Source organism: Chelon labrosus (genome assembly GCF_963514085.1).
Source record: "Chelon labrosus genome assembly, chromosome: 1".
In the NCBI taxonomy this organism is placed as follows: Eukaryota; Metazoa; Chordata; class Actinopteri; order Mugiliformes; family Mugilidae; genus Chelon; species Chelon labrosus.
Window position 1 is genome coordinate 12,216,517 of NC_140337.1, and position 12,528 is coordinate 12,229,044.

Here is a 12,528-nt window from a genome sequence, read left to right on the forward strand (position 1 = left end):
GGCGGCCATCCTGTGCGGGGTAGAGTCTGACTAATAATTTGGTCAATACATAACGAGAAATTATAATACAGGATTACAAGTGATTTGGAAACAGTGGCGCCATCAGCAAACAGTTTCGGTGACGAAACTTTTCCCGTCGCACACAAATGTTCAGACCAATTAAGCCTAGTTCACTTGTTTAAAGTTTAGAGCAGAGTAGAGGTGTGACGTCCGGGTATTACCGGGGTACAACCATAGAGTAAAAAAAAAAAGAAACTCACGGTGGGAGACGAGAAGAAAGAGTGAGAGAACGGTGCGGCACGCTAGAAATGTAAACCCAGCTTTCCATACAGCCCAGTGCTATTTTGTAAAACAGTTTGACAAAAGCTTCTCATTTTAAACTAGTCAGAGAGAAATAATAGATGTTTTGTAATATTGCTTAGAAAACCGCTGCTAGGGGGTGATGGTACGCTCCGAATCTTATGGCAATTAGGAATTTCTGGGAAGCCGCAGTAAGCAAATATAACCAAAGACGTCAAAAGGAACCAACGAAAACACACATAGCAAGGGGATTTCCCGCACATCAGTCAACACGGGGCTAAGAGACACCGCAAAGATGTCTGATTTATTACTTGTTAAACGTTTGTAACCACGCGGGGACAGTGCCAGCTCGATTTGACCGGAGCAAAGCAGCCCAGACAACACACATGCGTACAGCGGGGATGATGACATTGTGGCTTAAATCTTCAGTGACGGAAAGAATACATGTTGTGCTTCGCAAACAGAAACTCTGCAGCTGTTGTAACCTTTTATAACCATTTTTAATCCTGCAGCTGTAGATCTCTGGCAGACTTTGCTCAGAACCTGGAGTTTTTTTTTGTTTTTTTTTTTAAACAACCGAACTGTTCAGTGTGTGCTGGGGCAATCCTTAAAGGGCAGATCTGTGGTGTGCCCGCCTGAGAACAATGTGTGGTCTGCGGGCGTGCCTGTGTGTGGCTGTGACTAATGCGTCAATATAAAATAAAGTACGCCACTTTTCGGTATTGCTCCTGCGCCCTGTTCACGGGGCGTTCAGGGCGTCTGGGGCAGCGTGTTTTTTTGCGAATATGAATCAGTGAGCGTGAGTAATGCGTGCGTGCGCAGCCCGTCGGAGAAATGTAGTTTTCCTCGGCGACATTAACACGAGAGAATGCGAGCGCCGATATTCGGCCGTGCAGCGGCGCTCATTAGCGGAGGCCAAACAAATAAGGCCGTGCCCCTGGCCCGCACAAAGACCGCATTGTGTGCCGCCCCTTGCCACAAGTGCAGCAGCAAACACAGAGTTCAAGGCAACGGAAATGAAAGGTTAAAAAGGGAGCTGAAAGTGGAGCGGAATGAGAAAGGGGGAGGGCTCAACTGAACGTCCACATTAAGGTGGAAAAACAACTTTTCTGCATACAAGCATGCAGAATGGAACAGAGGGCCACCGACAATACAACAACAATACAAAATGTGTTAACTGTTGTTTTAAAAAGCTGGAAAAAAAAGCTTTTCAATCACCAAAACTGCCATTTTGAAATATGACTAAGACACCTTGACTTAAATGGGATTCAAACGAGTTTTACAAATACTCAACGCCTGGAAATGTTAACCTTGTCAATTCCTTTCAGATTCAGAGTGTGGTAACATGTAATTTGGATGTCATTATAGGACGTGTTTGAACCAATACAGAGAATAAACAACTCCGCACGCAACTGGATACTCTTTTCTACTCTATTTCCTCTTTTGTGTATTAGCCCATGAAGCCAACCCAAAAGACTTGGCGGACCTCTGAACAGACCCGACCCCGGAACGAAATTCATTCATTCATTCATCTTCTGTACCCGCTTGTTCCTGTTAAGGGTCACGGGGGTCTGCTGGAGCCTATCCCAGCTGTCATCGGGCGAGAGGCAGGGGTACACCCTGGACAGGTCGCCAGTCCATCACAGGGCCATACACAGAGACAGACAACCATTCACACTCACATTCACACCTACGGCCAATTTAGAATCACCAATTAACCTAACCAGCATGTCTTTGGACGGTGGGAGGAAGCCGGAGAACCTGGAGAGAACCCACGCAGACACAGGGAGAACATGCAAACTCCACACAGAAAGGCCCAGCCGGCCCATGGATTCGAACCGGTGACCTTCTTGCTGTGAGGCATCAGTGCTAACCACCTTTCCACTGTGCCGCCCTCCGGACCGAAATTTCCCCACTAACATTTTGTGGGCGGCGGAACTTCGGGCTCGAGGCTTCGAGGCTTTTGCGGGAAAAAGTGAAAGAAGCCGGTGCCTACCTCAAGGTCATCCAGTGATCGCGCCATGCTGAGACGTTTGGCAGAGCGACGTTTGGAGGCGCGGACAACACCGATACCCCAAAACCTGGAACCCTGTTAGGACGAAGGGGAGACAAATTAGCAAAGCCATGATGTCCAACCAACTTAGTTCAAATGTCTGAAATCAGTTCATCGTTGCATGGTCAACAAAATCATGGTCATAATAATTCATTTACCTACTTAAACTTCTCACTAACTGAAGTTTAAAATACACAAAATATTTTATGACTGGCTTGAATGTGCAGTTTTTGCTTGGAGATTTAAAAATCACAGGAAACAGTATAACTAAAGCAAGAAGTGACACTGAGGCGAGCACTGACTCTTAATTGTTCTACTAGATTTGATGGATTCGGCTCAAGCGTCCGCATTTCACGTCTAACAGCTGATCGTTTTAAAAAAGAAAAGAATACCGGAAGCTACCAAACAGAGCGGCTCTCTGCCCGTCCGCACCCAGTGCTGCATCCTAACCATTCAGATTGGAGAGGTTGTGTTTCTAATGTTTAAATGAGAGTTTAAGAATTGCAGATAATTACCACTGCATGACACGGGCTCTACCCTGCAATTTGCCTCGCTTCCTGTGCAAGATTGTCGTCTTTCTGATCTAATGCAAGCAGGCGAGACAAAGGCGCGATCCAGCTCTCACTTAGGAACAAGAAAGAAGGCAATTAGCTGAAGTAAAGAAGGTGGAAAACCACAACGTCTGCAGCAAATGGGAGATCAAATACATTACACTTTGTGGACGAAACTTTATCTAGGCCCAGTGCATGTATCCTTGATTGCCAGTTGCATTGACACGTTCGCCTACATGCTGTCTAATTAAAGCCCTCTGTGTTGCTGAGAGAAAGAAACTACTTCAGAGAGTCCTCTGCAGACATCACCGTTTTTCCCCAGCGCGGGCTCATTGCCGAGACTACGTGGATGCATGGGGACATCTTGTGGGCAAACAGGAAACCGACACGAACAGCAAACCACGTTTTTTTTCTCACAATGACATCATTGGCTGTCAGCAGGTGTTTTCTGAGCTCAGTTCACACTCTCGGCACCAATTGAACGCTAAAATAGTGGTATTGTATTTCACTTTGGGTGCCACCAAAACCAGACGCGCCAACACTCTGTCTGTGTCTGGAAACCCAGCTCACCGTGAACATTTAATACTTCCTGTGGCCCTGTGTTAGCAAGTACAGAAACAGATGCTCTCGTCTGTGATTTTTCAAGTGACATGAACTAAAAATGTGTCAATTTATACAGATTTTCCCCTAATCTAAGAACGTGAAATAAAAAAACTGTGCTAAATGTAGATTCAAGAAAAAAAAACTTACATTTTTGATGCCACCTTCCTTCCGCTGTTTCTGTCTCTGCTCAAAAAACCTTTTGGTCCATTCCTCCCTGGGCGGCAGCATCGCGACGTCTGTTGGTTGGTACCGGTCTGACGGTATCTGGCTCAGTGGAGGGGGCAGGTTGTTATTTGGGCCGGCGCCAACGTCGGACGGCCAGTTGTTGGTGGACGTCTCTTCGTGTTCAGGATCACCGTTCTGGACTTTGGGCCACTTTGGCTTTGAGAACCACCTCTGGCTGCCTCTAAGAGGATCGCCAAAGAAGTTTGTTTTTTTAACCGAAGGCAGAGGAGGTGGCGGGGGCTTGAACTGGAACTGCAGCCGGGGTGGGGGGCCTCCATAAAAGCTGGTGAGAGAATCTGGGCCAGGTAGTGACTCTGAAAGGGAATGTGTGCTGGCACTGTTCTCTGGATTAAGTTTTTGCCCGTTCTTGGAGAGGTTTATTGGGGTGAGGTCTTCAGTCAGAGGATAATCCCATGGACAGCTGGGGAGGTGGGCCCCAGGATGGTTTTGGATTGCAGGAGGGAAATCCCTGTCTGCTCTCTCCTCAGGGGGAGAAGCATTTCCAATACCGCTGTCCCCGTTGCTGCTGGCACTGCCTTGTTTGCTGGTGCTGTCGTTTTCCTTGGCGTGCTGCTGAGCCTCCGCGTCCAGTTTGACTCTGAGCCTTTCCACAGCCTCCCCTATGTCGCTGTACAGGACCGTTACAAAGTGAAGGACATCTGGGGGAGTTTGAGGGAATTCCAGGCAGCCTAAGGCATCTGGATCTGGAGTGCAGTCAAAGCTAAAGCGGCCAGCAATTCCTATGTGGTCCTCGTGGTTTCCCAGCTCCGGGTCAATGAAAAAAACATGGCAGGACGCCCGAAGAGGGCCATCCTGCGGTACACGCCCATTGATAACATGTGCTGTGGTGACCAAGCAAAAGAAACGCGGGTCTTCAGCGCACACAGCCCCTAACACGAGGTTCTCAGCGGGGAACGCCGCCAAAACAGCGCCCGCGTCGTCGCAAAGCCGAATGCAATCGAACATGATCTTCATCATCACCAGAGTGTGAGTGTCCTGCTCCGTGCCCAGCTGCCGTATTCTCTCCCGAATGGCTTTTAAACAGTCGTCCTCTGATTCAGCAGTGTTCAAAATCAGCTCCGTGGAGCTCAGGTAACCCACCACCAGGGTCATGTTTAACATGCCCCAGTCTGGATTCGCCTCTTCTGTGTCTGTGAAAACAGAGTCTGTGTCTCCCACTGTGGACGTTTCCTCCTTTGGCTGCTGAACTGAAACACCCCACTGCTGTGACCAGTGCGACATATCAGGCTCTGAAACCGGCCTCTGTTTGGTGGAAACGGCGCGACCAGAGTTAAAGGAGGAATTGCTTGAATCATCGGAGATAGTGCGGAAAACACCAGCCTTTTGGAAACTACCACTCTTCTGAGGAAACCCAAATTTTGCGTCATTAAGTATGGGGTTTCCCATTATTCGACCTTCGGTGAGCACCACTATGTGCAAGGGCCCTTTGCAGCTGCCGATGAGCCGAACCACAGTCTCGTGGGGAGCGGCGGACACGTCACTTCCGTTGATGGCCATGATGCGGTCTCCTTGTCTGAGCCCCACCAGGTCGGCGGGGCTTCCTTCCAGGATGCCGCTCAGCAGACAAGGCCTTTGTCCTGAAATAGTGAAGCCATATCCAGCCCGACCGCGAATGATCTCCACACCCCTGAGCTCGCCGGATACGTTTAAATCCAGCCGCCTTCTCGCGCCCTCGGGCTGTCCCTGTATCCTCATCTTTGTTGATGGCTGATGTGAAACCCAGCCTGCGGGAACTGAAACACTTGAGCGTTGCCAACACTATTGTGCTGTTGTCATCCTACAGTTACACAAAGTGAACAAAGGAGCGTTTTAAAAACATAGCCATCAAAACAGACAACAGCAAAGCAGATTTGAAGCAGTATTCAGAGGTTAGGGTTGACAGGGACTCTCTCTACCTTCAAAACTTTTAAAGAGGGTTATATGAGCCAGATCTATTGGGCCTCAGTTTTAAAATTGATTGATTGATTCATTTCATTAGGTACCCTTGTGAAAACTAGATTAAGTCTTGCACTAAAATCCCCCTTACGTTGAAGAAAGTCCCAGAAAGGTTGCAATTCAACTGTACGATCATTGTGTATTGGATTAAACCCAGAAGTCTTCCTGTTATTTAGCCGAGCCCACTCACTAAAATTAGGCTGTCATAAAAACAGGAACATGAGTCATTACAACATAATACAATTACAATCACAATAGTACTAGAAACCACAGCCTCCAAAATGAAAACACAGTTGAATCAGCAGCTCTCTTGGCTATTTTAAACAAACGCTGAATACCGTAACCTTCACAAAGCTACGATTTAGCGCAAGACAGTTAGGCAGTGTCTTTGAGTGTCTCAAAAGGCGCCTATCAACAAAATTCACTATCATTATTCTATCATACGGATGCGACAAAGACTTGTTTTATTATCCAGAAATCTGTCAAATTGATGACTCAGACCCCAAATATATTTAGTTTACAATCATCAAAATACAGAGCAAAATCTTTATGATCGGTCATGAAAAGTATTGCTGATTCAAAATACCTTTAATAATAATAATAAGAGGGGTGGTTCTGTTTTCCTCTTATATTAAAACACTCTCTTAAGTAATTTAATAACCACGTAACGTTACCAACATCAATCTTATTTAAGCCATTATCTGTCAGAGATAAGACAGAGACAGCTTTTATGTCCAGCTTGCATATTTTACTCCCATTCACCCCTCCAACCCTACTCCCACATAAACAGGGTGCCAGCTGGCTCCCTGCTCACCCACACTTTAATGACAAGCAGACCCCTCGGTTTCGGTCAACCACGGCATTTTTAAATAGTCCAAGACACAACGTTTCTCAACACGCAAAACACCTGACGAAAACAACTCGCTTCATCGTGTATTCATAAAACAGTTATGTAAAAAAAAGCATTAAACCCAAAAAGTTCACAGAAAGTCCGAAACTATAAACATAAAGAAGCCGTTTGAAGAAAAAGTTTCAATATTACCTGAGTAAAGTCCCGCAAAAAAAAAGAAAAAGAAAAAAAACGCTTACGGTTTTTCGTTTGTGTTGATAAAAGTCCACGCGCTTACATTTTCCGCTTTACGCCTCCATGTTTTTATTAATTATTCAAAACAAATATGTCCCTGCCGTGATTCGGTAGTCCATATGGCAACAGAGACAGAGAGAGAGAGAGAGAGAGAGCGAGAGAGAGAGAGCACCACCTCCCTCCATTCACCCACAATCACAAAGCGTCTTTCATCGTAACCATGACAGCGTAACGTCTCCGGCGTCACGTGACGCCTCCTTCTGCCCAATCACCACTCGCGTCACGTTCAATATTCAAACGACTGGAGCGACGCGATTGGTTGACACTGATGGCAGTTGGCAGCTTTTATTTTGTAAGTCAGATATAAAAGTTAAGATATATTTTTTTAAATATAATAATAATGAAAAAAATAAATATAGAATTTAATCAATTTTAATCTACAAACTTTGAAATAAACCCAGATACATTTCACAAGGGAGCACATTTAAATGCAAAACCTAACAATGCATGTCATTTTATTACATGATTAAAAATAAAAAAATAAAAAAAATACAAAGCAGAAGTCTTACCTGTATTTTTTTTTTTTGTTGTTGTTGATATTACTGCAGAATCTCCAGCTCACTTTGCATGTGGGTCTCCCCCCTCTCTCTTTCACAGCGGGGCAGTGGATAGTGTGTACACAGTACCTCTGTGGTCAAAGGGCTGCAACGGTTTCACTCATGTGCAAATGACACTTGCAGATAAGTGGTAATAACTGACAGTCCCTTGAAAGAAAAATATCACGTGACAATAAGATTATTGATTGACCACGGCTAGGGCATGGCAAGCCGTTGAGATTTGATTCGTTTATTATTGTTAGTGTGCGCGGAAAGACATTGTATTTAAAAAGTCTCATAATACGTGTGCAAAAATAGTGTAGTTTTCTCAGTCTCATGAAAGAGTGACTTCCATTGAGCTGACGTAGTGTGTAATGGAACTAACCTAATCCCTCATTTCTCCAAATCCTCTTAAAATAGGATGAAGAGGCAAAGACTTTAACATTTCGGCTCACTCCTCACCTTATGTGTATTTTGCATGTGCTGCAGAATGGCATCTACTAAATGTGGCACTGAAATCTTGGGGGATACAAAAAAAATTGCATTTTTATCTTATCCTAAAACCACAATGTTACTCAAGAAATAGTGTATGAGTGGTTATGTTATCTTTTTCAATCACTTTTCTCAGAAGCTACTTAACTATAACATTATAAAACAAAAGTTAACAGATCCTCTCGAGGGGAACTGCAATGTTGCACAAAGATTTCATATTCAAGGGCAGTGTTTCATTTCCTCTTTAATGAAGCAGCTTTTTTTGGGTACTGCTGCCATTTGCTGCCAGCTCCTTTCCAACTACTTCAGTAACAGTAGGGATCTGTGCCTAAATTCATGGTTCATAATGCTACAAATTGTGCTATCAGACCTTCCCAACGTGTAATTATCCTGGCAGGGTGAAAAAAAGGGATATGACAAGATCTTGCACAGTGAATTTAATAGACAAATTATCAAGAACGATCTAATACAGCTATTTCTGAAATGAAAAACTCACGCTGGAGCCCGTTTTTACTGTAGATACTAAAGTGCCAGCGTTGTTCATTATCTGCATCTGCACTGATATGAGTTAGACTTATAGCAGGTTGAAATCCCAAACAAAATACGATTGTTCCTTTAACAAGGGTACAGGTGAGGCAGTAACCATAGTCCCCGCACTTCATGGTTTCCCTGGATCTTTCACCCCACTCTGTCCCCATGACGCCGACATGGTGGCGGGAGGCTGGATCATCTTCTCCAAAAGGTTCATCATGCGCTCCTGCAGCTGCAGACACTGGACCTGCAGGAGGTTCTGTTGGTGCATGGCCCGGCGGACCTCCCTGCACGTCTCCTCTATGGCCCGGCTCGACCTCTTTTGTTGCTGCAGCATGGCCTGCATAACTCGTAGTTTTTTTCTCTTGATGGACAGGCGTTTGTTGGCATGCCTCTTCCTGCTTGAAAGCGGATGGGAGCTGGAGAACAGAGAGGGAGCCTTTTAGAGCACTACGTGTCTGGTTGGAAGAGGTCATTTCCAGGTTCAAAAACTCAAATGTTAACACCACAGTCAACAGCAGCATCCTGTTTCTCAGTTTGTGAACAACAACTTACTCCCAAAACCATAAATACCCTCACTTAATTAATAAAACATCTTAAAAGTCATGTAAAATGCATAAACTAGGTGAACTGGCAACAATGTTTACTTCTCTACAAAAATTGAAAGCTAAAAAGTAGTTAAAACTAGAATCTGACCTGCTGATACTTGTTTTTGTTTAGAACCATGTAAATGTCAATAAATTGTTGTGTCATACCTTTGTAAACTTTGGTGTTCATATATTAATATAGCTAAATACCAGACTGCACACATAAAGAGCTAAGAGCTAATGCTGTTGTAGCTAGCAAGCTAAAGATAGCTTAGGCTAGCCTGGGCTAAAGCAAAGTGAATTGCGGCTCCTTCCGGTGGACACCAGCAGAATATGTATGTTAGTCAATGACAAAAGAGAAATATTATTTTTTTTCCTGTCATATTTTAATTGCTTCATCTTGCAATTCAAGACGAACGCTGTTTGTCTTAAAGATATTAAAATAGCAGCTAAACCCAATCACGGAGACTAAAAACAGCTAAGCGAGGCTGCCAAAAAATTTTATTAGCTTAGCTCAGCTTAGCATATTAGCAACAAATCTGCTTTTGAGTGGAATTCATAACTTGGTGTGTTTTAACCACTTTTAAACTGTATGTTAATTAAACTGTTAAGCACTATATTCAGTTCAAGCTAAATAAGACACAATGTATATAATACATCATGCCCCCATCATATTCACTGAGAGAGATTACGCGGTTGTAATTTGAATGGTTTTATGTATGTATAAAATAAAAGTATAATAATAACTTATGATGTGAGTTTCTTGATGATATGGTTTTGATTAAAAACACATGCAACATGTGTCTCGTCTAGGTCCTGTTACCTGGAGCCCTGTGTGTGCTCGCTGTCAGAGCTCAAAGAGTCCAGCTCTTGTTTTATCTCCATCTCATCAGAGGAGCCTGTGTACTCTGGCAGGAATCCCATGATCCCCTCCTCTGACTGGGGCACCAGAGTGTCTGTGGACTGGGAGGAAGTGGAGGGACCAGCTGCGGAGGCCTGAAACTCCAACGAGTTCACCCTGCCGTTCTCCAGCGGCTTGGAGAGGATCTTTTCGATGGCCTTGTAGTACGGCCAATCCGGCATCTCGCCGCCTTCGCTGGTTGTCGCTTTCAGTCGCCTGTTAGAGCAAAAAGTGGTGTTTATAGTCATGCAGCAGGAGTTTGGTGTCATAACTTCGGATGCTGTGCACTTGCCTGTACTGAAAAGACATGTTGGTGATTTTCATCTTGATCTCTTCTTTGAACCGCTGCTCTCCGGTCAGCTGGAAAAATCTCTGGGACATCTTCTCATAAACCTTGGCGTTCCTCTTGCTGGTTTTCAGCTCGTTGTGGTGTTCCTCCCACACGTACAGGAGGGCTTTCATTTCACCGTCGGTCCAGTTCGGGGCCCGTCTGTGTTTCTCGCTGTGGCCTGGCATTAGGTAGCTGAAACTATCCTCTGATGCCATTTTTGAAATGGCTTCTCTTTGCCTGTGCTGACCTGTGCTTGCAGAAATTGGATCTTTAGAGGGTGGCTTTGAAAGTCTTTTACTGTGCTAAGAGCTGTGTGGTGCCTGCAGTGAGGGAGGGATTCATGCAAGAAAGCACATGCACCACCACCGTCCTGCCTGTGCCCTTCCCCCTAGCCTAGCTGAAAGAGGACTCAAAATGGGGCCTAAGGCAGGAGAGGAATCCGGTTAAAAGCTTTTAGTGCTGTGTGATGTCACCGTGACATCAAGTTGCCCTGGCAACGGTGAGGGAGGCCCTTCATTTTCCCTCCCCTCTCCTCTAACCACTCCCATCCGCTCTCCTTTCCCCTCCACTCTGCTCCTCTGGAAGCATAAAAAGCTTTTAGCTGAAAGGCAGCAGAGTGAGCACACACAGATTGCTGACAGTTTTGAAATATGAGCCTCGAGGGAGGAAAGGGAGAAAAAGAGAGAGAGAGAGAGAGAGAACTGAGACCATGTGTTTCCCTGGCAACAAGGCAACGGATTTGGTAGTCGGCCAAGCCACTGCTCCATTTAAAAGCTTTTAATAATAGACAAGTCATTTTGAGATGGGGGAGAGGCAGGGTTTGCGTTATCTGGCACGATGCAGAAAAGAAGCAGACGTTTCCAGGCTGCAGTTTAGACCTGAAAAGAAGCATTTCACCGAAAAACTGTGAAGGTGGAAATGACAGGGGGGGACAGCAGACCGAAAAAAGGCAACATGTGGCGATCAACTGCAGGCAGAGGAATAAGAGGAATAAAACACGCTGTCTTCAGTAATCAGCTTTCTTTCCATAGCTGTGGGTAGAAGACAATGGGGCCCTGCAGGAAGGGTTTCGCTGTCCTCCCCTCCCCCATTTAGGTATTTGCAAAGGGGGTGATCTCCCTAGACTCCTTAATCTAATATTTTATATGCATATTTTTCTTTTCAAGGACATTTATGCACCAGACCTGCGCTGTCATCTACACGTTGACAGAGAAACTCCCAAATGACTAATTTTCTGACTTCTGCATCCTGAAAACTGCGGAACAACAAATGCATGAATGCAAGTCATCTGTTTCTCACTTCATCTATATTAGTGCCACTGGTTGCTGTCAGCCCGACTTAACTCAGTTGCGGCCTGATTAGATCCTTAACCCATCTGCCTCTCCGTGACCCGACAGGAGGCCGGAGCATTTTCATACCGCAAATTGGCAGCTTTGTCCAATCCGTCGCATCTGTCACCTAAGACAAATCTCTGCCGCTGCGGAAGCGGAAGCGCAAATGAAAGTTGGCGTGAAAGGTTTTCGTGCATGAAATTTGCCTTTTTTTTGGCATATCTTATTTTTGCGCGGCTGTGATTCTTATCATCTTTGAGAGTTTCGGTTAAATATCCGATCTGCTGCCTTTCATGAGGCTTAAAATAAGACTTGAACGTTTAAATGAACACCTGCTGACTCTCGTCCTTCTCAGTATCATGACTGAATCCTCTTTCCGGGGTCCCGTTATAATTGTGTTCAGTTACCTGCGCACATTTTGTTTTTCTTTTTTCATTCATTAACGTGGAAGTAATCCAGACTACTAATCCAGGAGCCAGACTAATCTACAGATAAACTGCTCATACTCTGCTCATGTCCAAAAGTCATTATCGGGAGTGATCTACAAAATCTTACCATTTGGTAAAATTGACCCTGACTGATTTACAAAGAATATTCTAATGGTTTTAACTGAATCTTTATCTAAAGTGGGTAAAATGTTCACATTTTATCCAAAGAATCAAACCAATAAAGGACTAAAATGTCTTATCATCTTATTTTAAGGGCATGCAGAGTGGCGCTATTAGATAAATAGTAAATTCCACTCTCAGCTAAAACAAATGCACAGATTTGATAGGAGATAAACAACTGTTGTTTGGTTGGTTACAGTAACTGGAAATACAGTATTATGGAGTATTACTGCAGGACATTGAATTAAACTATAGCCCAGGAACAGAGAACAGACACAAACAGAAGGAAAGGTAACGTATTTCATCTCTGATTATTCACTGCAACACTCCCGGTGTGCTTTACATGCGAGAGTGCAAACTGGAAAGTAGTTTCTGGAAA

The 12,528-nt window shown here is 44.6% G+C and overlaps 2 protein-coding genes across 2 annotated transcripts in view; both read right to left on the reverse strand.

Annotated features, from left to right (window-relative positions):
- Positions 1–5,448, reverse strand: part of LOC311490841 (regulator of G-protein signaling 12-like) — a gene marked incomplete at its 5' end in the record, with an annotated part of 34,158 nt that extends 28,710 nt beyond the window's left edge. The window contains 2 exons of the mRNA XM_084548567.1: positions 2,297–2,389; positions 3,655–5,448. Coding sequence (XP_084404693.1) covers positions 2,297–2,389; positions 3,655–5,448 — 1,887 coding nt within the window. The remainder of the gene's footprint in view (positions 1–2,296; positions 2,390–3,654) is intronic.
- Positions 5,449–8,289: 2,841 nt separating this feature from the next.
- msantd1 (Myb/SANT-like DNA-binding domain containing 1) lies at positions 8,290–10,483 on the reverse strand. Its single transcript, XM_084542373.1, has 3 exons — positions 10,172–10,483; positions 9,802–10,095; positions 8,290–8,810 (listed from the first exon to the last, which is right to left on the reverse strand). Exons 1-3 carry the CDS (start codon positions 10,423–10,425, stop codon positions 8,519–8,521), a joined length of 840 nt encoding a protein of 279 aa, XP_084398499.1. The 5' UTR covers positions 10,426–10,483; the 3' UTR covers positions 8,290–8,518.
- Between the last annotated feature and the right edge of the window lie 2,045 nt (positions 10,484–12,528).